This window comes from Jatropha curcas, chromosome 7, assembly GCF_041381405.1.
Source record: "Jatropha curcas cultivar XTBG-Jc1 chromosome 7, XTBG_Jcur_1.0, whole genome shotgun sequence".
Lineage (NCBI taxonomy): Eukaryota > Viridiplantae > Streptophyta > Magnoliopsida > Malpighiales > Euphorbiaceae > Jatropha > Jatropha curcas.
The window spans coordinates 22,764,068-22,789,760 of record NC_143157.1 but is presented as its reverse complement, the minus strand read 5'-3'; the positions used below and the strand labels follow the sequence as shown (position 1 = coordinate 22,789,760).

General features: G+C 34.9%; 5 protein-coding genes across 5 annotated transcripts; all 5 read right to left on the bottom strand.

The window, feature by feature from the left end:
* Nucleotides 1-11,955: 11,955 nt before the first annotated feature.
* LOC149494978 (F-box/kelch-repeat protein At3g23880-like) lies at nucleotides 11,956-13,702 on the bottom strand. Its single transcript, XM_089723786.1, has one exon. It carries the CDS (start codon nucleotides 13,436-13,438, stop codon nucleotides 12,122-12,124), a length of 1,317 nt encoding a protein of 438 aa, XP_089579912.1. The 5' UTR covers nucleotides 13,439-13,702; the 3' UTR covers nucleotides 11,956-12,121.
* A 580-nt stretch (nucleotides 13,703-14,282) lies between these two features.
* Nucleotides 14,283-16,121, bottom strand: LOC149494977 (uncharacterized). The gene is given in 4 exon segments (XM_089724472.1): nucleotides 14,283-14,976; nucleotides 15,081-15,191; nucleotides 15,243-15,723; nucleotides 15,725-16,121. Coding segments are annotated over 4 exon segments (1,023 nt in total). The 5' UTR covers nucleotides 15,766-16,121; the 3' UTR covers nucleotides 14,283-14,586.
* Nucleotides 16,122-16,380: 259 nt separating this feature from the next.
* On the bottom strand, nucleotides 16,381-23,130 carry LOC149494976 (uncharacterized). Its single transcript, XM_089724471.1, has 4 exons — nucleotides 22,994-23,130; nucleotides 17,421-17,939; nucleotides 16,754-17,143; nucleotides 16,381-16,640 (listed from the first exon to the last, which is right to left on the bottom strand). Exons 2-4 carry the CDS (start codon nucleotides 17,915-17,917, stop codon nucleotides 16,589-16,591), a joined length of 939 nt encoding a protein of 312 aa, XP_089580597.1. The 5' UTR covers nucleotides 17,918-17,939; nucleotides 22,994-23,130; the 3' UTR covers nucleotides 16,381-16,588.
* Nucleotides 19,616-21,173, bottom strand: LOC105632785 (F-box/kelch-repeat protein At3g23880). Its single transcript, XM_020678874.3, has one exon. It carries the CDS (start codon nucleotides 21,072-21,074, stop codon nucleotides 19,929-19,931), a length of 1,146 nt encoding a protein of 381 aa, XP_020534533.1. The 5' UTR covers nucleotides 21,075-21,173; the 3' UTR covers nucleotides 19,616-19,928.
* Nucleotides 22,701-25,484, bottom strand: LOC105632784 (F-box protein CPR1). Its single transcript, XM_037639789.2, has 2 exons — nucleotides 24,233-25,484; nucleotides 22,701-23,103 (listed from the first exon to the last, which is right to left on the bottom strand). The coding sequence occupies exon 1, from the start codon at nucleotides 25,338-25,340 to the stop codon at nucleotides 24,276-24,278; it is 1,065 nt and encodes a 354-aa protein (XP_037495717.1). The 5' UTR covers nucleotides 25,341-25,484; the 3' UTR covers nucleotides 22,701-23,103; nucleotides 24,233-24,275.
* Between the last annotated feature and the right edge of the window lie 209 nt (nucleotides 25,485-25,693).

Here is a 25,693-nt window from a genome sequence, read left to right as displayed (position 1 = left end):
TATATACCTGTAGGGTTAGTACAATTCCTATTTCGGTCCTTTAACGAAATAGGAATTATATAATGGTCTCTACACTTAATATCTATAATTAGTTGATACCTCAATAGTCAATTATTCACAATCAAGACCACATTTAAAATTGACTTTACAATTGGACTGCTGTACATATTTAATTTTACATATTAAGCCCACAATAGAAAATTAAATCCAACAATCTCCCACTTGGGCGAACATATGTTAAATAAAATACATACACCAAAATGAGCTCAACAAACGCAGTCATATAAGGTATCCAAAAACAATCTCGTCCATTAGTTATATTGATAAAGAGCCGAAGAAACATTCGCCATAGATCTCATGACTAAGTCCATCATCAACTACATTACCAATATCCCTAAATGACATAGATTCATTATAGAAGTGTAGCATGAAAACTAGATGCAATGTGATCATCATGTCTGTTTCCAACTGATCACCAACAAAAGTGAGATCAAGCAAAACAACAATAATAATACAGAGTGTAACCATCAACCAAAATGAGTACTCAACAAAATTTCATAATAAAACATATCCAAAACAAAATAGAGCATTCAAAAACATAATGCATACATAAAGAGCAAACTCCCACTAAAACTAGACAGTCTCAAACAAAACGATACCCATATGAGCGGTGTGCTCATGGAAAACTTTCGGTATTACTGCCTTTGTAAGCGGATCCGCAATCATAGAGTTTGTTCCAATATGCTCTAAGGATATTTGTCCACTCTGTACCCTCTCCTTCACAGCCAAGAACTTAATCTCAATGTGTTTTGATCGAGAAGAGCTCCTGTTGTTGTTGGAGAATAAAACGGCTGACCTGCTGTCACAATACAACTTCAATGGTCTTTCTATTCCACCTACTACACGCAGCCCAGTGACAAGGTTTCTCAGCCAAATAGCTTGATTGGATGCCTCATAAGATGCTACAAATTCAGCTTCCATGGTGGAGGTTGCTACTAGAGTTTGTTTCACACTCTTCCAAGAAATAGCACCGCCAGCCAATAGAAAAACGTAGCCAGATGTGGATTTTCTACTGTCTTGGCATCCAGAGAAATCAGAATTAGTATACCCAATGATCTCAAGCTGATCTGATCTCCTATATGTGAGCATATGTCCCTTAGTCCTCTGAAGATATCTCATGACTCTTTTGGCTGCTTTCCAATGATCCATTCCTGGATTGCTAAGATATCTACCTAACATGCCAACTATAAAAGAAATGTCTGGACGAGTACAAACTTGAACATACATAAGACTTCCTACAACTGACGCATAAGGAACCTTTTGCATTTCCTAAATTTCAAGTTCACTCTTTGGACACTGTTGATTACTAAATTTATCACCTTTTGCAATAGGGGTATCCAATGTTCTAGAATTCTGCATACCAAATCTCTTGAGCACTTTATCAATATAGCTCTTTTGTGATAATCCAAGAATACCTCGAGAACGGTCTCGATGTATCTGAATCCCTAAAACAAAAGAAGCTTCACCTAAATCTTTCATCTCAAAATGCTTTGAAAGAAAAACTTTGGTTTCATGCAGCAAGACTTTACAATTAGTAGCAAGAAGTATGTCATCCACATATAAGACCAAAAAGATAAACCTACTCCCACTGAACTTATGGTACACACAATTTTCAACAGCATTTGCCTCAAAGCCAAACGAGACAATTACTTGGTTGAACTTAAAGTACCATTGACGAGAAGCTTGCTTGAGTCCATAAATGGATTTCTTTAATTTGCATACCAGATGTTTTGGATCTCCAATTACAAAATTTTCTGGTTTCACCATATATATTGTTTCATCAATGTCGCCATTGAGAAACGCAGCCTTAACATCCATTTGATGAAGCTCAAGATCAAGATTTGCAACTAAGGCCATGATTGTCCTAAAAGAATCCTTCGAAGAAACTGGAGAGAAGGTTTCTTTATAGTCAATCCCTTCCTTTTGAGTAAAGCCTTTTGCTACAAGACGTGCTTTATATCTTTCCACATTACCTTGAGAATCCCTTTTGGTTTTAAATATCCATTTGCAACCAATGGGTTTCTTTCCTTCAGGTAATTGAACAAGATCCCAAACTTGATTGTCTTGCATAGACTTATACTCTTCGTTCATTGCCTCAATCCACTTATGAGAGTCAAAACTATGCATGGCATGATAGAAACTAACTGGATCATCATCTATGTCTACAGTATCCTCATGTTCCTGAACAAACACTATATAATCATCTGGAATAGCACTTCTTCTCTCCCTAGTAGATCTCCTCAAAGGCATTTGAACAGGCTCTAATTCTTAAGGTTATTGAATTTGTTCTTGAGGAAGAATAGCATTGTCTTGAATTGGATCTTGAATAACGACAGGAGCAACTGGAGTCTGTACGCTATCAGAAACAACAAAAGGAATGAGAATCGAATCATCCTTACTTGGTTCCTCTTCAAAGACAATGTTTCTTTCTTTATTTCTCCCTCCAAAATCAACATCCTCAAAAAATGTTGCAATTCTCGTTTCAAAAAAAGTTCTGGAAGTAGGATTATAAAACTTGTAACCCCTAGACCGCTCAGAATATCCAACAAAGTAGCTGCTAATAGTTTTGGAGTCCAGTTTTGTTTCATTCGGCTTATAAGGCCTTGCTTCAGCTGGACATCCCCAAACATGAAGATGCTTTAGACTAGGCTTACGTCCAGTCCAAAATTCATAAGGTGTTTTAGCAACTGCTTTAGATGGAATCCTATTGAGAAGATAAGCTGCTGTCTTTAACGCTTCACCCCACAGAGACTCTGGTAAAGTAGAATGACTAATCATACTCCTTACCATATCCATAAGAGTCCTATTACGTCTCTCAGATACACCATTCATGCTGGGAGTACCAGGCATTGTATATTGAGGGACAATTCCACATTCCTGTAGGAAAAGCGCAAAAGGTCCTGGACGTTGTTCGCCTGAACCGTCATATTTACCATAATATTCACCACCACGGTCAGATCGAACAGATTTAATCTTCTTTCCTAGTTGATTTTCAACTTCGGCTTTATAAGATTTGAACACGTCCAAAGACTCAGATTTTTCATGAATGAGATATAAGTAACCATAACGAGAATAGTCATCAATGAATGATATAAAATATCTTTGGCCATTTCTAGCTGCAATGTGGAATGGACCGCAAATATCTGTATGAATCAGTTCTAAAACATTGGATGACCGAATGGCACCTAGTCTCTTTTGTTTAGTCTGTTTTCCTTTAATACACTCAATACAAGAATCCAAACCTGTGTAATCAAGTGTATCTAAGATACCATCAGAAACAAGACGCTCAATTCTTGATTTGGATACATGACCCAAACGTCTATGCCAAAGTACAGCTGAGTTATCAATATTCAACTTTCTTTTGGTACCTCTTGTAGTAACATGCAGGGATTCATGATAACTAGTATCAATGTCTAACATATATAGATTATCACATTCATTCAAGCAACCAGTACCCAAAACTTTTGAATTCATAGATAAAGTGAATACACTGTCTCCAAAAGAACAATGAAAACCAGATTTGTCCAAAAAGGAAACAGAAATCAAATTCCTTCTAAAAGAGGGAATAACAAAAGTATCTATAAGATCCAAAAAATAGCCAGTACTTAAACATAATCTAAAATGTCCAATTGCCTCTACTTCAACCAGATCGCCATTTCCCACATAGATGTATCTTTCACCGTCAGTTGGCTTTCTGTAGTTGAGGCAGCCCTGCAATGAAACACTTATATGAGCGGTAGCACCAGAATCCACCCAATAAGTGTTTTTAGGAGCTGAAGTTAAATTAACTTCACAACAGACTAAAACAAGGCACTTACCCTTCTTTGCAAGTCAAATAATTTAGGACAGTCCTTTCTCAAGTGATCCGTCTTTCCACAAAAGAAGCATTTTGGCACATAAGGCTTCTTTTGTACTGGATCTACAGCAGTAGCAGCAGCAGGTTTCTCAATAGCCTTTTCAACAGTCTTTGCAAAAGGCCTCTTTCTTTTCTTGTTCTTGCCCTTTCCAGCTGAAGAAACAAAATGAGCACTCTCTCTTTTGTTAGAATTCATCTTTTCCTCCTCATCAACACAATGAGAAATGAGCTCGTTAAGAGTCCATTTATTCGGCTGACAATTATAGGAAGTCCTAATTTGTCCATACTGAGAAGGAAGAGAATTCATAACCAAATGGACTAAAAGGTCATCTGGTAAAGCCATACCCAGCGCCTTCAGTCTCTTTGCAATCTTAGACATGCTAAGAATATGCTCCCGAACACCACCATTGCCAGCAACCTTCATGGAGGTTAATTTTCCTAAAAGTGTTCCCACTTCGGCTTTGTCATTCTTGACATAAGCCCTCTCCAGCTCGGCAAGATAGTTTTGAGCATTGTTCTTTTCAGCTAAGACAGAGTCTCGAACATGTTCTGGGACTCCTTTCTGCATGATCATCAGACCTAAGCGATTAGAACGCTCCCACTTCTCATACTGAAACCTTTGAACTTCAGTGCTCATATCAGTAAGAGGAGCAGGTTCGTCCATCCTGAATGCAAGATCCAAATCCATACAGCCCAGAAAGATCATAATGTCTGATTTCCAAGACTCAAAATTTGATCCCTCAAGTTTAGGGACACAATCAGGATTAAATGACATGTTAGCTGACATCAGAGAAAATAAACAAATAGACAAGTATAAGCTCACAATCCACAAATGAAACAATTCACATAAGTAGAGATCAAAAATTGGAAATAAGACACAGACACAATATTAATATTCTCATCTTTGGATGTAAAACATTAATTTGTAATTAGTATCTCAACGCAGCAATCAATATTGATAACATAGTCCTGACAAATAATAAATCTTCCTTTGGGCCGACATATCATTGTCATGGAAAATAATCAAACAATTATCACATACTTATTGCCAAACATGTATTCAAAACTCAGCCAGATAGCAACCTTCCTTTGGGCCGATTAACTATCCGCAATGAATTTTAATACACCTGTCTAATATTCTAAAATAAATCAATTCAAGCAATAGAGGTTACTTTGGTGACTTATTGATCAAATCAATTTATTTTAACAAATATCAAACACAATAGGGACTTAATCACTCCAAAATTTAATCTCAAGTCGACAAATTAAATCATTTAATTGTAATTAAAACAAAACAATTGCAATTAAATGAATTGATTGTCTAAATATTTAATAATCTAAAATTATTTAGCCCCAAAAAAATTATAATCTAGTCTTTAAGTCACTAAATTAGAGACTAAGTTATAAAATAGGACTAAATAAATTTGAATAAATAAAGTTCGGGGTCTAATGTAATTAAATATATGTCCATGGGTCTAGACGAAAGAAAACAGAAAATTAAGAGCCTAATCTGAAGTTACAGAAAATTAGGGGCCTAATCTGAAGTTACAGAAACTTAAAGGCCTAATCTGAAGTTACAGAAAAATTAAGGACCTAATACGAAATTTTCCAGGGACCTAACTGTTATTTTCCATCCCTAACCCTAAAAACACAAAAACGATTAAAGAGGAAAATAACAGGTGCCGCCGACTTCCTCTTTTTTTTTTTTTTTTTTTTAATAAAATCCTGCCAAAAAAAAAAATACCAAACGAACAAGTAATCATCAATGGCGTTAGTCCAAAACCTCTTAACTGTTCTTGGAGAATCCGAAGAACAGTGAGAACAAAAAAAAAAAAATTTTTTTTTTTTTATTAAACAAAACCCTCAATCCGTAAACAATAGGGTAAACAAATAAAAAAAAAACATACGAAAATCAATCTAAAATCTAGCAATTATGCACAAGGCTCTGATACCACTTGTTAAGAATTAATCTCAAATAATTCAATAATAACCTAGATCGTGCAAACCACTAGATTCAACAAAATAGATTGAATAAGAAAAGGTTGCGTACCTGACATCGTTGTTCGTCGATCTTGATGTATAGAATTAGGTTTGTAGCCTTCCAGAGAATTAAAGAATCGATTTAGCGGAAGCAGTACGAAAGGAATGTAAAACTGAATCGTATTCAACTCCTCTGGGGACCACGACCTTTATATACCTGTAGGGTTAGTACAATTCCTATTTCGGTCCTTTAACGAAATAGGAATTATATAATGGTCTCTACACTTAATATCTATAATTAGTTGATACCTCAATAGTCAATTATTCACAATCAAGACCACATTTAAAATTGACTTTACAATTGGACTGCTGTACATATTTAATTTTACATATTAAGCCCACAATAGAAAATTAAATCCAACATTTTTTAAATAAGAGAGACCATCAAAAATCAAATTTTAAAATACTCGTTGACTATCCAATTTGATAGGTTAAAAAATGAACTATCAAAAACTCTCTTTCCTCAAAATATTTTCCTAGAATCCAAAAAACTTAATCTTATTTTATTCTCATAAACCTCCCAAAATCATCCATTCATACAAGTTATGAAGTAAGGAATTATGAGAGTAATGGGTATAATGAACCTATCAAAAAACTTTAACATCCATGTAGGATATATAAATTTAATGCCAACACAAAGTATGACCTGTTTTAGCTAATGAATGCACTAATGAACCTGAGTCATAAACATCAATCCCAGACATTGTCAAGGTTGTCCTATTCACTTAAATTGGAGGGTGCTAACCAGTAAATTACACTTGAAGAGAGCGTCATAATTTTTGTAACAAGCAACTGCAAGTTATAACTCCCCATAAGCGTAAAAGATGATCAAAGAATATACACGAAGCTCTCTAGCAATTGGGACCTCGCAGAAATCTCATAGCAATATACAGAGCTAAAGTTTCTATAATGAAGCTTCTCTCTCAATAATGGAGTGCAGTAGATGACCTCATTAACAAAAGTTTAGCCACTGCCTATTTATCTATAGCAGTAACACTATTGGTGTGATCAATTGGAAGAATTAACTTAAATCAACGACATTGCCAATTCAAAATCAACCACAAATGCCAAAATGCTAATCCAATCAAATGCAATTTCAGATTACATAGTGAATGTTAACACAAATAACGTATCAGAACAGACATTTGCTTTATCCATTAACTAACATTGGAAGAATCTAAGAAGAAGTTTGTACTGTTACCTTCAGTCTCATGGAACCGGAATCAATCAACACAAAAACAGAGAAAAGCTGCACATATTTAAAGCTTCTGTTCCAGACTTTCTAAGTCATGAAGTACTTAGTGTTGGTAGTGGTGTGCCCACCCACGTGATAAAAAAAAAAAAAAAAGACGAAAAAAACGTGTTATTTAAAAGTTTGGCAGAAGGTTGGCAACCAACCTTCTGCCTAACTGGAGAGCCGTGTCACATTATCTCTCATTCCCTCTCCTATAAATAGGAGAGGATGCTTCACAGTTCAGTGTACCAACAATAAGTGAGAGACATTAGAGAGCCACAGATATAACAAATTAATCTGTGAAGAATATTTGAGAGTTATTAGTTTTAAGAAGGGTTCTTAAAACTAAGGGTTTAGAAAATAGTGAAAGGATGTTTCCTATGATCACTTGCGGGTGTTTGGTTGTAAAGCATTTGTGCATATTCCTAAGGATGAGAGGTCTAAGCTTGATGTCAAAACTCGACGATGTGTATTCATTGGCTATGGCCAAGATCAATTTGGCTATAGATTTTATGATCCAGTCCAGAAAAAGATGATAAGAAGTAGAGATGCTGTATTTGTTGAAAATCATACTATTGAAGATGTTGAAAAGACTCAGAAGCAAGCTGCCGATAGATCTGAAGATGATTCAACAGATGTGCAGATAGTTCCTCCAACAACAGAACAAAGACAAGTTGGAGATGAAGAAAATGTTCCACAGGAACAAGAGCCAGAGTTAGAAAATCCAGAAGTTCCTCATCAAAATGAACCACAAGACGATTTTGATGGTGTTCAGCCACCAGCACCAGAAGGTTCTCAAATATTAAGAAGGTCTAGTAGAATCAGACAATCATCTACTAGATATTCAGCAAATGAATATGTATTGATGACTGACGGGGGAGAACCTGAATGTTTTGAAGAAGCAATGGAAAGTGAACACAAAAGAAACTGGATTGAAGCCATGCAAGAAGAAATGAAATCCTTGCATGAAAATAAAACATTTGAGCTGGTAAAGTTGCCCAAAGGCAAGAAAGCTTTGAAGAACAAGTGGGTGTTCAGGATCAAGCAGGAAGAACACAGCTCCCAACCACGATTCAAAGCTAGACTGGTTGTGAAAGGATTCAATCAAAGAAAGGGTATAGATTTTGATGAGATCTTTTCACCAGTTGTGAAAATGACATCCATTCGGACAGTGCTCGGAATGGCCGCCAGTTTTGATCTGGAAATCGAGCAAATGGATGTAAAGACTGCCTTCCTACATGGAGACTTGGAAGAAGAAATATACATGGAGCAGCCAGAGGGTTTCATAAAAAAGGGGAAAGAAGATTGTGTTTGTAAACTGAAGAAGAGCCTGTACGGCTTGAAGCAGGCACCAAGACAGTGGTACAAGAAGTTTGAATCTGTTATGGGGGAGCAAGGTTACAAAAAGACTACTTCAGATCACTGTGTCTTCGTAAAGAAATTCTCTGATGATGACGACTACATTATTCTCTTGCTCTATGTAGATGATATGTTGATTGTTGGTCAAAATTCTATCAGAATTAATAGCTTGAAGAAACAGCTAAATAAGTCTTTTGCTATGAAAGACTTGGGACCAGCAAAACAGATTCTTGGTATGAAGATTACAAGAAATCGAAGAACCAAGAAATTATGGTTGTCACAGGAGAAGTACATTGAGAAAGTACTTCAAAGGTTTAAAATGGAGAATTCTAAAGCGGTTAGTTGCCCTCTTGCTAATCACTTTAAATTAAGCTCAAAATAGTGCCCTTCTACTGATGGAGAGAAGGAAGAGATGGAAAAGATCCCATATGCTTCAGCTGTTGGAAGCTTGATGTATGCCATGGTCTGTACACGGCCAGATATTGCTTACTCAGTCGGAGCAGTGAGTCGGTTTCTTTCAAATCCGGGAAAGGAACATTGGGCTGCAGTGAAATGGATTTTCAGGTATCTTCGAGGTACGACTAAAGTATGTTTATGTTTTGGAGATGAAAAGCCAGTATTAGTCGGTTATACTGATGCAGATATGGCTGGGGATGTTGACTCGAGAAAGTCCACATCAGGATATCTAATTACATTTGCAGGGGGAGCCGTGTCATGGCAATCAAGATTGCAGAAATGTATTGCTCTATCAACAACTGAGGCAGAATTCATAGCACTAACAGAAGCATGCAAAGAGTTGCTGTGGATGAAGAAGTTCTTGAATGAACTCGGAATTCATCAAGAACGATATTTGATTTTCTGCGATAGTCAGAGTGCGATTCATCTTGGGAAGAATTCCTCCTTTCATTCAAGATCAAAGCACATTGATGTTAGATATCATTGGATCAGGGATGTACTGGAGATGAAGCAGTTACAGCTTGAGAAGATCCATACAAATGAAAATGGATCAGATATGTTAACGAAGATTCTTCCAAAAGACAAGTTTGAATATTGTCGATTAGCTTCAGGGATGATGGAGAATATGGCTGACGTCCCCACTTGAGCGTGCAGGGGGAGATTTGTTGGTAGTGGTGTGCCCACTCAAGTGGGACCCACATATTTGTTAGTAGTGTGAATATTTGTTAGTGGCGTGGCGGTGCCCACCCACGTGATAAAAAAAAAAAAAGGAGGAAAGAAAAGTGTTATTTAAAAGTTTGGCAGAAGGTTGGCAACCAACCTTCTGCCTAACTGGAGAGCCGTGTCACATTATCTCTCATTCCCTCTCCTATAAATAGGAGAGGATGCTTCACAGTTCAGTGTACCAACAATAAGTGAGAGACATTAGAGAGCCACAGATATAACAAATTAATCTGTGAAGAATATTTGAGAGTTATTAGTTTTAAGAAGGGTTCTTAAAACTAAGGGTTTAGAAAATAGTGAAGATTATTAGGGTGTTTTTGGGAAACACTTGTGAGTGCCACTATTTTATATTACTCTCATTGTAAGCCTATTATTTTGTAATAGTAGAAGAATTATTCGGAGTTGGTCCCGTGGACGTAGCCCTAAACAGTTGAGGGTGAACCACGTAAATCTCTGTGTGTCCCATTTTTATTTTTCCGCTGCCGTAATTATTCTCGTAATTTTATTGCCGGTATCCTAACACTTAGGCACAAGTTTTAGCCCAGTTGAAACCTGGGTATCATCATTTCCTCTGTCAAGTATATATGTTTTTAGCATCTGAGTTGATACTGAGACAGTTACATTCTATTCTACCGAAAGAACCGTTCACATTATGAATACATAAATCAAGTACCCCCAAAAAATATTATCCTATATGTGATCAAAACTGCTGTAAATTCTTGGTTAGAGTCTCAACACTTTCGCATACTTTAGCAGTTCATCGTCAGCCTCTCGTTTGGAAAGTTTTTCTTCTACCGCATTTCCTTTGATCACCACACTTTGGTAATTTCTCCCTCGACTCCACAGCACCATACTCTGTCATCACCCATGCATTAGCGAAATAGGAATTAATACGGCCAATAACTGCAATTGATGAGTTCCCAAATACCTTGACACACGATCCATAACCAATACGTTCTTCCAAAGAAAAAGGCAACAAAATTTCAAAAAGAACCTCATCTTTCATATCAAACACCATAATACAACTACACACCCTCTCTATTTTTTCGTCCCAATAATTCACAATCCAATGCAATGCATTATTCAAAAAAGCTGCTCTCTGCTCTATCCAATGGGTGGAAGCAGTAATAATCTTCCAAGAATTCATGTTAAATGAGTAAATTTCAATCTGAGTTTCTTCAAACTTTACAGTACGGGGCATGGTGCATCCTGATTCTGAGGAGTTTGTAGTCATCAGTGTCAGAATCAAATCCAAAACCAATATAATCATTGCAAGAGAAGTAACAAATGGCTGAAAGGCCAAGAAAGGGTTGAGGAACTTTGAATGATTTTCTAATGGAGGGATTCCAGAGGATAAATTCGTCTTCATACATGTTGAATAGGATACGCCTATGGCAGAGGCATAACAATCCGTTAGAATAACCCATTGCGCGAAAGAATCTTGAGCCTTACTTGAACGGGAAATGTATGTGCTCCTTAAAGTCCAGATTTTCAAAAAACAAATAGTATTGATGATCTTGGAAGTGAGATAGCAGTAATGGGGTAGGGTTGCTTGAGGTTTTGGCAATTTGGGCGGAAATGAAATGAGGGTTTTTGATTAGGGAGTACCACAGCTTGCAAACACTAGTGCATTGAATCAAGGACTTAACAGGTAGGTTCTGTAAGATCTCTATGATCATATATCTTCAGGCAAGTAGTCGGACATTTTTTCCGTCCTTTTCCTCTCTGATCACATACAGAACACAGTAGCAAGGATCAAGAACAAGAACAAGAACAAGAACGGGATCTTGTGAGAGAGAAAAAGGAAACTTGCAGGCTACTCAAGCTTACAGGAGGACGTAAGGGCAATAAGAAGTAGAAAGAGCTGGGCAGTTATATTCCCAATTTCCATTACTCACAAATTCTAACAAAATAAAATATAATTTCACCACGATAAAGCTAAACTGCACTTATATCCATAGATTATATTCTAATTAATATTTTCATCCCTTACTTTTTGAAAACTAACATCATGCGTTTAACTTTTGCTTCAAATTAATTATCAGGTCCTTACATCTAAAAATCTAAATTAATACTGAACTAGATTGAAAAAAACAAAAAGAAAATCCTTACCATTGGAAAAAAAAAAAAAAGAAAGTTTTTAATGCGAAACAAACTTTTTTTTTTTTTTTATAGAGTTGAACATATAAAATAATAAATTTTTTTTTATAGAGTTGAACATATAAAATGATAAAATCAAAAAATCAGAACAGACATTTTTGCATTATCCATTAACCAACATAGGAAGCATCTAAGAAGAAGTTTGTACTGTTACCTTCAGTTCTATCAGTTTTTAAAACAGAGAAAACAGGAAACAAACAACACAAAACAGAGAAAAGAACAGCTGCACATTTTTAAAAACTGTGTCCCATGCTTTCTAAATCTTGAAGTACACAGTTGCAAGTTTTAGCCTGCTTCACTTCACTTTGACCGGTTGTATCAGTTGGAAACCTAGTATCCTCATTTACTTTACAAAGTACATTTCCTCTGTCAAGTAATGCTAGGCTCTCCAGGTAGCTATGAGCATATACAGCATGATAAGCAGGACATCCACTTAAGGTAACAAGATTCTTAATAAGTTCAGTCTCTACATTTTGTGAAGATACTATAGGTCCATGAGAAAACTGCACCAAGATTTCTCCATCATCCCTAAAACCCAGAACACGGGGGATTCCACCAACCATAGCTAACTTAACCCACGACCCGATTACACCATACTCTTTCATCAACCAAATAGACTGATACTGTTGATTATTGAGATCTGTACAAACAATTGCAATTGATGACTTCTTATATACCTTAAGAGACAAATATGATAAATATGATGCATGCTGAATGGACAAACATTCCGGCAACACAATCTCTCGAAAAACCTTATCTTTCACATCAAAAGCCACAATAAAACTCTTCGCAGAATTGTTTCCCTCAATCTGGGGAATCACAAAAAAATGCAATGCACCATTCACAAAAGCTGGAACAGATAGCTCATCTTCTATCCAATAATATTTAGGAGTAATTTGAGTAATATCTTCCCAACAATCTGCATTAAGTGAGTAAAGCTCAGCCTTTATTTCAGGTGCAATATTAGATGTAGTTTGTGAGGTCATGATCCTTAACACTCTATAATCATGGGTCCTTGAATCAAATCCAAACCCAAAAAGACCATCATCAAAACCGTAACAATTCTTTGAATAATCATGCATAAAATTGGGTTTTGGAAGATTTAGGAATTTTCCTATGGAGGGATTCCAGAGAATGAGTTGTGACAACTCATTTACGCTACCTGAGTGTGTACCACAAACGAGACAGACTAGGCCATTGCAAGAACCAGCAACACGAAATTGTTTGAAGGGGAAATGGAGAGGCATGTATTGCTTGAACTCTTTATTGTCAAAATGTAAGGAGTATTGAAATTCACATTCTGAGAAGTATGGAACTTCTGCTTCCGGTGAGTATTCAACTTCTGGTTCTGGTAAGAAACAACGGTTATGGATAAGGAATTGGGGAGTTTTGTTTGAGGAGAGGGTTTTAATGAGGTGGGTGGAAATGAAGTTGCGGCTCTTGATGAGGAAGTACCATGATTTGCATACACTGGTGCATTTCAACAAACACTTGGTAGGCAGCTTGTATAAGATTTCTGCTATAACTGCTTCCGGCAAATTATCCGACATTTTTTTTCCTGATGGATTATTGGCTCTCGCAAAAATCACTCGGTGGGCTTCTGATGAGGGAATACTCGTCTTCTAGATGGGTTAGGATTTGTGTTTTTGTTGTTTTTGTTTGCTTGTTCTTCGACTATGACGCCTCAAAACTCAAAGTCCTACTTTTTCTTAGAAACGGGTCTGTCTGTTTTTCTTATAATTTCAACTTTAGCCCCATCCAATTTTGTTTTATTGTTTTAGCCATAGTATAATATTTATTTAGTCTTTATTGTTATATCTTTTTTCATTTTACTCATGAAAAAAACTCCATTTGACCCGTCTACATTTTTTATTTAATTGTTTTGGCCCTATTAGATTATAATGGAACCAGGAAGAAATAAATAATCAGACAACCTTGATCAAGGAAAAACATATTTATTCAAAAATTACTACACCAAGGATCCTATATGGTTATTTGAAAATTTTGATTTAGAACTTTTTTTTCTACTATACTTAAATTTATATTGAATTTAAACTCAATATTGCTCTTATTAAAAAAACATTACTCTTGTTAAATTACTATAACAAAATTTTTTTTAAAAAACTCTTTTTCCAATGTACTGGACTAAGCCAAGGCTATTATTTTGTTAATGCTTACTTGTATATATTTTTTTTTGAGTACTGGAAGAAGAAGGATTTAAATCCGGATCTATTGTCAGATCGTATATGCACTGCAATACTTATATTGAGTGCTTATCGATTCTTCGTACATCCAATTAATAGTTGATTATCATCTTAAAAAAAATAAGAAATCTGGGAAAACTCCCAGTGTACAACAAGTTCATCTGGATTTATTTCCAGGTATACAAAACAGCTAGAAATAAGTTAATATTATATATCATATAAATTCTTGAAATTGAAAACATGGCCGCAGAACGATGACATATATTCTTGACATCTATGTCTAATATTTATGCAGTCAAATTCCATTCTAGCAAAAGAAACATTCACATCACAAATACAAAATTAACCAAAGTATCCACAAAAAGCTATGATCCTATATTTGATCATCAGTATTATAAATTCTTGGTTATGGCGTCTAACCCTTTCAGAATTCATCAACCTATACGATCCTGCAAAGATGTCTAAAACCCAGGTTAGGCCAAAATTAAATTAATTCAAAGATAAAACTGAAAATATAGTAAAGAATAGAACTTCAACTCTGTGTTGGATCTTCTGCCTCTCCTTGTACCTTTTTTTTCTACAGCATTACCTTTGTCAAGTAATGCGAGACTCTCCACATAAGTATCAACAAAAGCATATGCAATTGAAGAAGTTAATCTTCTACGATAAAATTTCAATAAGATCTCTCCATTTCTTGTGAACCCCAACACTCTTACTTTCCCTCTCTTCTTGTCACCAACGTCTGGTAAATTCACCCATGACTCCACAACACCATACTCTCTCATCACCCATACACGAGTGAAATAAGAATCATCAAATTCAACAACAGCAATTGATGAGTCCCCAAATACCTTAACAGACCATCCAGATGCAAAAGGGTTCGCCTAACAATTTGACAACATAATTTCACCAAAAACCTCATCTTTCATATCAAACTACCAGCTTTACCATTCTCCATAGAAAAACAAGTCACAGTCCAATGCAGTACATTGTTTACATAAGCTGCTACACAATGTTTCCGTGAGGGACACACACCCACAATCCGGTTTTCTATCCAATATCTGGGTGCCTCACCACCAGAATAATCTTCCAAGAATTCCTGTTAAATGAGTAAATTTCAATCTGAACCTCAGGTTCTTGAACATTTTTACAGTCGTTCTAGTAGCTGCATCATCATTCTAAAGACTGTGTAGTCATTACTGTTAGAATCAAACCCAAAACCAACATAATCAATGCATAAAGAACAGAAGGCCAAAAAGGAAAAATTGGGTTGGGGAAGTGTGAAAGATTTTCTGATAGAGGGATTCCAGAAGATAAATTTATCTTCATACCTGTCCAATGCGACATGTCTATCGCAGAGACGTAACAAGCCATTAGAATAACCCACTGGGCGAAAGCAGGGCTTGAACGGGAAATGCAGCGGCATGTAATCCTTGAACTCTTGATTTTCAAAACCCAAAGAATACTGACTGGCGTAGAAATGAGATAGGAGTAATGGGTTAGGGTTGCTTTCGGTGTTAATAGATGAGGTTTTGGCAATTTGGGTGGAAACGAAATCAGGGTTTTTGATGATACAGTACCACAGCTTGCTAACAGTAGTTCATTGAATCAAGGACTTAACTGGTAGTCTGTAAGATTTGTATGATCACGCCTTCAGGCAAGTAGTCCGACATTTCTTAAGTTGTTTCTCCCTCTCAGATTGCTTTTACAAAACAGTGTAACCCTCAGCCAGATGAAATAGGAAGGGTAAAGAAGACGATGGTAGTTATATAATAGATATCCAAACTTGAAAGCTTCTCAAGCTACAGTAACCAATATTGAAATTTAAAACAAAAATCTGCAAACGGGTCTGCTGCTGCAGGACAACAGGTACAATTGGATGTGATGCTATGGCTAGGCTTTCTTAGAATGAACTGTACCATTCAGTTACGTCTGATTATAGCTTTTTAGTGTTTTAATCTATCCTTTGTAATCAAACAGCTTTTAATTAACTCAAGAAGAGAATTTTTTAGCTTTCTTTTTCTGTTTTGCACTTACATGTTTAGTTTCACTATATTTTTTTTTTCACTTAATTTTTTTTAGTTATGGGTGTTGTAACTTTTTAGTTCACGTTGGTTTGTTTGAATAAATTAAGTTTTTCTAGTTATATTAATAAAATAAATTCATTTTTCTGAAAAAGAAAATATAAAAAATGCTTATAATTATAAATTTGAAGAACATATATGTTTTAGTTGAGGACATATTGATAATCAAATTTGAGAACAATAAATTAACATCAATATATCATATAAACTCTTGAAATTGGAAACTTTATATTATATGATAGGAGAACGACTGAACAAGTAATTATCTGATATTTAGCATCTAAGTCTAATAGTTACACCGTTACATTCCATTCTAGCAAAATAACCATTCATATGAAAAATACAGAATCCATCAAGTACCCACAAAAAAAATATGATTCCAAATTTGATCAGCACTACTGTAAATTCTTGGTTAGGGAGTCGACACTTTCACACTTTTCCACATTTCATCAACGCCAATGATCCTGCAAATATACTTCAATTGTTATTGGCTGAATTAATTAAAAATCGAGGTCGGGTCAGAATTAAATCAATTCAAAGATAATACTGAAAATAGAGAAAAGAATAGAACTTTAACTCTGTGTTGGATCTTCTGCCTCTCTTTGTACTTTTCTTTTCCACAGCTTTACCTTTGTCAAGTAATGCTAGGCTCTCCACATAATAATAAATAAAAGCATCTCCATTTGATTTAGTAAGCAATGGTCTGCGATAAAATTTCAATATGATTTCTCCATTTTTTTTAAATCCCAAAACTCTTACTTTCCGTTTCTTTTCATCAACAACCTTTGGTAAATTCACCCAAGACTCCACGACACCATACTCTTTCATCACCCATGGAATAGCGAAAGGGGAAACCGAAGCAATTTGGATAATTGCAATAGATGACTCCCCATATACCTTAACACACTTTTGACTACCACTAGATGGTTCCAGATGATGTGGAAACATAATTTCACCAAAACCTCGTCTTTCATGTCAAACACCAGAATAAAATCTTTGTTTCTGAAATCAGGAATAACTTCATCATCATCATGATAATTTACAATCCAATGCAATGCATTGTTCACGTAAGCTGCTTTCCGTGAGGGATCTTCATTTGTCATTTCCTTTTTTATCCAACACGTGGGTGGATTAACAGTAATAATCTTCAAAGAATTCATGTTGAAAGAGTAAATTTCAATGTGAATCTTAGTTTCTTCGACATTTTTCCAGAAAGGGGCTTGATGTATCATCAGTCTGAAGACTTTGTAGTCGTTGCTATAGGAATCAAACCCAAAACCAACATAATCATAGCAGGACCAAAGGCTGGCCGGAAAGGCAAAATTGGGCTAAGGATGTGTGAATGGTTTTCTAATAGAGGGATTCCCAAGGATGAATTTGTCTTCTTACCTGTCCAATACGACATTTCTATCAGAGAGGCATAACAAGCCACTAGAATAACCCACTGCGCGAAAGAACCTGGAGCCGGGCTTGAACGGGAAATGAAGTGGCATGTACTCCTTGAACTCTTGATCACCAAAACCCAAAGAGTATTGATCGGCATCGAAGTGAAATAGGAGTAATGGTTAGTGTTGTTTTTGAGATGAATCGAAGAGATTTTGGCAATTTGGGTGGAAATGAAATCAGGGCTTTTGATGAGAGAGTTCCATAACTTGCAAACACTAGTACATTGAATCAAGGACTTAACTGGTAGTTTCTGTAAGATTTGTATGATCACTCCTGCGGGCAAGTAGTCCGACATTTCTTAAGTTGTTTTTCCTCTCCTACCACATTTACAACACAGTGAAACCCTCAGCCAGGTGAAATAGGCAGGAGAAAGAAGACGATGGTACATATAAATAATAGATACCGTAATAAAATTAGTAATTAGTAATAATAATAAAACGAAAACTTGAAAGCTACTCAATTTCATATTCAATTTGATTTAAAAATTATTAGTTTATCAATTTAGCACTTAAACTTTTCTATATAAACCAATTTAACTCAATTCTTATTAAAAAAAATATTTTTTTAATATTTTTAAGTAATAAAAACCTTTTAACTTTAAAACTAATCATCTTAAAAATTTAAAAAAGATTTCAAATTTTAAAACGGAACCATTTGTCTTTAAATTAACATTTTTTTTCTAGCTTTTCTCCATTTTCTTTTTCTCCATTTTCTTTAACTTTCTCATGAATCTATATACCCATTCTCATGAAATTTTTAAATCTATACATTCCAAATCTATGCTTAATTTTCTCTTTTCTTTCATAGTTTTAAAATCCCAACAACACTTCTCCGCTATTCCTAAATCCCAACACTATTAACCTTCGACTCCAAAGTTTACCCAATGTCGCCAATTTCATCTGCAATCCTGCTATGCATGATATTTCATCACCCATTAAAGGGATACAGGTTATTATCATAATGCTTACCACTAATAATCGCTATTGTCAAGTCAACAAATATTCAATGAACCAAAATCAACCAATCAACATTCTGCCAACATAATCTCAAGAAAGACCTCATCTTACAAATCAAACACCATAACAAAAAAGTAATACCCTCAAATTTCTTAGTCCAGTAAGTTACAGGTCAGTGCAATGCATAATTAACAAAAGCAGGAACAACACGATGATCCATATCAAACTTACTAGGAGCAAGCAATATCAGTAACATCCATGCAAGAATTTGAATTTGAAGAACATACCTCAGCTTTAAACTGAGCTTGAACTCTAACATCAAATTGAGCAGGGCAGCTCATAAATTTTGACAATGTATAAACATTTGTACTATAATCAAACCCTATCCAATAAATTTCTACAACGAGAGAAAAATTTATATCAAACACCATTCAGGCAACATAATGTCAAGAAAAGACTCATCTTTCCAATCAAACACCATTACTGATGAACTCGCACCAGTAACATCTTCCTGATTAGCTATAATCCAATGTAATGCACCAAAAGCAATTGAAAAGAAGAAAACAGAGGAGAAAATGCAAAACCATTCAGCAAGATTCATTGCCCACGTTCATTATACCATCATAAAGCACCTTCAAAGAACAACCACAACTAAGCAACATGTAGACCATGGAAATTGGGAAGCAAAAAGACATCCTTCATGCAGATTTCTGCAAAAAGGAGCATAATAACTTGACAAGTATCTTGACATTTCATATGGTTTACAAAATGCAAATAAATTTGCAATATTGTAAATATGGAATTCCAATACTAATACCATTAAGCAATGGTATTAATGAGGTAATGCACTAGAATAGTAGACATGCCAAAAGACTTCTACTACCCGTGCAAGATGACATCTACGCTGAAAACATCTGGCCATTTTGTGGCCACTTTACCACCAGCAGCTTTCACTAAGGAAAAACATTTTTGCACTTGACAAAGTCATTACACAGGAAGATGAAAAACGGACAGATGGTAGAGTATAAATATCCACATTTCGGAACAAACTAGACGAAATCATATATTATCCAATACAAGCTGGTATACATGGCACATTAGAACTGAATTTACTTTCTCAATTAACAAGCATGAAACACTTAACACTAAGAAACTAATGTGAAAACAAGTTTGAACTATTTACCTTCATATGCAACACAAAGCCAAGCAACACTAAATAGCAAACCAAATGTCTGTATCACATAAAATAAATAAAATACTCTACTCCAGTCCACTTGCTTCTCTAATCCAAAGTCCAAATCAGCTACCGGCTGTAGAACAAATCATATTACTGGGACTACTTGTACCTGCTCAAATCCTTTGATTGTGTCCTTTATCGAGTAATGCTAGGCTCTCCACATATCTATAAACAAAAGAACCTCCACCTTGCACTTTCATAAGATTGCTAGTTTGCAGGCTATGTGGGTCATGTGAGACAATTTGTCCATCATAAAGTTCCAATAATACTTCTCCATCATTCCTAAATCCCATCACTCTTCTGTTATTCCTAAATCCCAACACTAATGACCTTTGTCTCCCAACATTACCCAAGGTTGGCCCAACATTACCCAATTCCGGCAATTTCACCCACGACCCTGCTGCGCCATAATCTTTCATCACCCATATATCAGAATTCTTATCATCAATAACCGCTATTGTCGATTCTTCAAATGCCTTAAGAAATATGTAAGCTGAATCCAGATTAACCAAACATTCAGGCAACATAATCTCATGAAAGACCTCATCTTTCAAATCAAACACCATAACAAAAGTACGAGCCTCTTTCTCATTCCAATGAGTTACAGGCCAATGCAATGCGCCATTTACAAAAGCGGGAACAACATAATCAGCGATATAAAACTCAGTAGGAACAATATCAGTAATATCCCTCCAAGAATTCGAATTTAGCGAATATAACTCAGCTTTAAACTGAAAGGTAGGGCAACTCATAAATCTTAACAATTTATAATCATTTGTACTGTCATCAAACCCTAAACCAATAAAACTTCTACAACAAGAGGAAAAATATACAAAATTAGGTTGCGGAACAAAAAAGGATTTTCTAATGGAAGGATTCCAGAGAACGAACAGACAGCGAGAATGGAGTGAAACCACACCGTTGCAAGAACCGGCTACATGAAGATAATGACCAACGGTCTTCGGGTAAAGGACTGGCATGTAATCTGTAAATTTTTTGTCGTCGAAACGCAGAGTATAGCGTTGTTCGATGGAGCCTATAGAGGCGACAGGGAAGCGATGGAGAATCAACTGAAGCTTGGGCTTTTTAAGATGGGTGTGAATGAAATTAGGGTTTTTAATTAGAGAATTCCATGATTTACAGACAGAGGTGCATCGTATTATGGATTTAATTGGCAATTTGCAGAATATTTCTGCCATTACTTCTACAGGCAAATTGTGCCAAATATCTGATTTTCGTTTTTCCCTCTGCAGAGGCATCGCGAAACATAGAAATCTGAAAGGTCTGGCTTTTCTTTATCACTACTGTGCGAGGGTCTGGCTTTTCTTTATAAGGATAAATATTGTGCACTGTGTATTATTTAGAAATGTAGAAGAAAATAAGGCTAAATATAAGAGTTTTGTTATAACTTTATAAATATCTGAAATATTTTTTCAAAATGAAAAAAATAAATTGGTCATGACTTATAGTCAAATTAATATATACAAATTTTTATTTTTATTTTTAAAAATTAATTATGAAGGTCCTAACGTATGGATTTTGTAAACACGATGATCCTATCAAAAATATTTTATAAACAGGATGGTCTTATCAAAAATATCTTTTTTTAATTGTCAATTGACTAAAAATTTGGTCTTTAAATTAACAGCCGATCTCAAACTTATGGTTTCTATTAACACTTTAATCATTCTCTTATAATTTCCCCTAATATTTTTTCTCTATTTTGGACAAAAGGATTGATGCGTTAATAAAATCATAATTTAGAAATTTCATAATATTTTAAGAAGAGAGGTCCTCACGAGTTAATTTAATTATAATCAAAGGATCAATTTATTTTTTTTTTTCATTTTCAATAATAAGTTATTTGTATATTCAAGATGAAATCTTAGATTTGTTGTCGCATTACACTTTTTGTAGAGAGAAGAGTGCTGATTAAGGTAAATCTCTAGATGATTAATTGATATAGCTTATTTTCTCATTCAAAATTGTCAAGTATATATTAACTTTTCTATAATCAATATTTATCTATTACTCTCGTAAGAAATTCAATTCTCTTCAAGATTTTCTATATTCGGTTAATACTCTTCAAGGTTTTCTATATTTGGCTGTAAGAAATTTAATACTCTTCAAGGTTTGTATACTTAGGTGCAATGTTTTTTATTACTTCTATAAGAAATTTAGCAGTTTTCAATAAGGTTACGAAGCAAAGCGAGTTTTCGTGCATATCCAAAGCGGGTTTGAGCATTGATCAAATGATTTTGGGACAAAATTTATTAAATAAAATAATAAATATGTAAATTGATTCTTTTTTTTTTTTTCTATATTTAAGTAGAATATTTAACTATTTCTTTTATAAAAGATTTTTAATCCTCTTCGATCAACATGTTGGATGAGGTTCAAAAAAATCTTAATTACTGATAATATTATTAAAAAACTAATATTTTAACTTACCAACTCAATTAGAAATCTTAAAATTTAATTAACATTAAAATGATTATAATATTTATCTTTTAACCATGATTAAGACTTAACAGTCAGATTTGGAAGTTTGAAAATCTATTCAAAGCGAACTTATAAGTGTCACCACTTGCAAATTAAATCTCAGGACACCAAGGGAAAGTTGCATATACGACTAACATTGCATATACAACCATCAGGAGAGTACTAAATGATTCTCTTTCAACTAATCATCCTACATAGCTAAGATTGCATCATTGATATATGATATTATAATAGAAAAGATTATAGTAGCAGAACAATGCATATCGTAACTGAAAAAGAAGAAAAAAAAAAAAAAAAAAAAAAAAGAAACATAGAATGTAAACCTAACAGCAAGCTTGATAAACTAAAAGAAATTATGACAACCAAAAATCATGAACTCAACATTTTTCGAAAACAAAATTTCATAGGATCAAGTTAAAGTTTGGGTACTACTCAACAAAATATATCTTTCAATTCAAGCATGTGATAACACACTTTGCTTAATTGTTTTTCATAAGAAGAAGTTGCCTGCTGATTCAGAAACAGGAAAAAATATCTGGAGGACACCACATAAATAACCTCTACATTGGTATAAGCAGACATATGATCAAAAGAAGGAAAACAAAAAACAGTCAGATATATTGCATGTGAAGAGCAAACCATAAAATATTCAAGAAAAAATAACTGCAGAAAGTACCTGTGCATACCTTGGAATCAGAATGAATTCTAAGGCCTTATCCAGGAAAACATTTTGGATCAATCAAGGTGCATCCAGGTCCTAGTGCTCTAGCAACAGCACCATCGTATCTGTTGACAGTTTATACTGTATTATAGATCACACAATGGATTTGCTATAGAATTTGTGAAAGATATCAACACTGCTTGGTCCCAATATTGACCTGAAATCTTTGCTTTTAAGATTTTTTTTATGGTTTTGCAATAGAGCGTGCCTTAGGAAAGGAAAGAAACAGAGACAGAAGAAAGATAGGTAGGTTGTCTTACTCTAATCAATGGGATAGCTAAGCTCCATTTATTTGTTCCTTTTGTGGCCAAGAACTTTAACAATTACAAGCATGTGTTGTTCAAAAAAAAAAAAAAAAAAAAAAAAAAAAAAAAAAAAAAACGGCACATTTTGTTCATTGGTTTCAACTTTCATTATTATGAGAGATCAACGCCGGTGCTTAATGGAATGCAAAATAGAGCTTTTCACACCAAAAAACTACACATTTTACAGATAAACAGGAGAAGATGTTCCTTTTGCAGATTCTAAACATACTATTGCCAATACATAATTCAATATTTAAAATTCCTTTCACTTTCTCACCAAGTTCTGACAATCATTGCAAGGGAGTTCAAAATCTGTTATGAACATTACCACAGTACTGAATATTCATTGCCACAGGGCTTTAATAATGATTTAGTAAGATGGGAGGAAATGGAGTTGAATCTTCCAAAGGGAGCATCATGACTTGAAGAATTCACATGCTAGTGCATTTCAAATATATATGATGTGCGAATTTTAAACGGTTTCTATTGCAAATGTTTCAAAGGAGTGATTACTATATTCCACCTACTTAACCAACTGTCATAAAAGATGCTGCAGGTATTCTCCGTACAAACATGCTAAATACTTTAACTCGATCAACATTTAAGCACAACTAAAAGGATATATTAACAGATTTTAACTGAAATTTCGCTTAAATGCATTGACCAACATGGAAAATAAAGAAGCATCGCTACTTATAGATTAAAGGTTGATACAAGTTTCAATTGCCATCTTCGCATGTGAAAGCTAAATAACATAGTGTTTGTGTGTGTGTGTGTGTGTGTGTGTATACCAAAACCAAAATGGCAAATAGCAAACAGAAAAGCTTAAGGCACTTAACTTCTACTCAGAAAGTGCATCAGTTAAATCTGTTACTTAGCTTTGCATCACCTGTTCTGTGGCCTGTATCAGTTGCAATCATTGCACCATTTCCTTAATTGAGGAGAATTAGGCTCTCGACATGGGAAAAATAACATGAATACCTACGTATGTGATTAACCACAAGATTCTTAAATCGTTGGCTAACAAGGTCAAAGGAAGCTATTTGCCCCCGATCAAATTTCATCAAGACTTGGCCATTTGCTCTAAACCCCAACACTGTTGACCTTCCTTTCCAACGTTTACCTACAGTAAACTTCTCCCATGAATTCCTTACACCGTACTCTTTCATCATCCATATATGCGAATGATAAGGATCAGTGCCGTTTGGTTCTTTAATAACTGCAATTGATGACTTTGCAAATGCAATAACAGATAATTTAAACGCAGCAACCTTTACCAAGCACTCTGGCAGCATAATCTCCCGAAAGACTTCATCTTTTACATCAAACACCATGACTATACTCTTGAACCCAACATCCTTGTCTCCGTCACCCACAACCCAATGCAATGCACCATTTACAGAAGCCCCAGTGACATGCCCTTTAATCTTGTAAAAGGGAGCAATTTCTGTTATATCCTTCCAAGATCCTGAATTCAAAGAGTAAAGCTCAGTCTTAAATGGATGTCCGTACAACATTCTAAACACTTTGTAATCGTTGGTGCTTGAATCAAAGCCAAAACCAACTATTCCTCTAGAGTTGAAAGCGGCTTGTGGAAGAATTAAGGATTTTCTAATGGATGGATTCCAGAGAATGATATTCAACTCATACATGTTAGAGAAGCAAACTATGCCATTGCAAGAGCCGACGATCTCAAAGTGCTCGATGGGAATTAATGGGATTGATGGGCCAGGTAGAGACATGTACTTTTCTAACGCTTTGTTGTCAAAATGCAAAGAGTATTGATCAGGGCAATCGACGCGGACTAATACCAATTGTCGATTACGATTTCTGTTAACGGCGGCAAGGTGGGTGGAAATGAATTGGGGGCTTTTGATCAGAGAATACCATGACTTGCACACGATTGTGCATTTTATCAAACACTTGGGTGGCAAATGGGAGAGAATTTCCAGTATCACCTCATCAAGCAAGTGATCTGTCACTTTTAGGGCTTTCATTGTTGACTCACTATGTGGAAGAAGAAGAAGAGAAGAAGAAGAGAAGACGAAAGAGCAGAGTCCCCAAATTATTATGTTGAAAGGAAATGTTTGATTTGCCTCTCAGAAAGCATTGTACAATTTGCCTCAAAATCAATTTCTTTTTATGATATAAAACTATAATTATAGAAATTTAAAATTTTATATCCAGTATACATTTATCATTAAATTTAAGCTACTTAATCATGACTTTTAGATTAAAAAAACATTTAATAATTCATTACCTATAAAATAGGTGATTAATTATTATTCATGTATCTTATTATTAAACACTAATAAAAATTATTCAATAACAATAAAAAATATGAATTTTC

Coding starts and splice junctions, on each gene's coding strand:
- LOC105632784 (XM_037639789.2), bottom strand. CDS start 25,340: ATGAAAGCCCTAAAAGTGACAGATCACTTGCTTGATGAGGTGATACTG.
- LOC105632785 (XM_020678874.3), bottom strand. CDS start 21,074: ATGCCTCTGCAGAGGGAAAAACGAAAATCAGATATTTGGCACAATTTG.
- LOC149494978 (XM_089723786.1), bottom strand. CDS start 13,438: ATGTCGGATAATTTGCCGGAAGCAGTTATAGCAGAAATCTTATACAAG.
- LOC149494976 (XM_089724471.1), bottom strand. CDS start 17,917: ATGTCGGACTACTTGCCCGCAGGAGTGATCATACAAATCTTACAGAAA. Junction 17,144..17,420: donor CCTATAGCAACGACTACAAA/GTCTTCAGACTG, acceptor TTGACATGAAAG/ACGAGGTTTTGGTGAAATTA. Junction 16,641..16,753: donor GGCAGAAGATCCAACACAGA/GTTAAAGTTCTA, acceptor GTATATTTGCAG/GATCATTGGCGTTGATGAAA.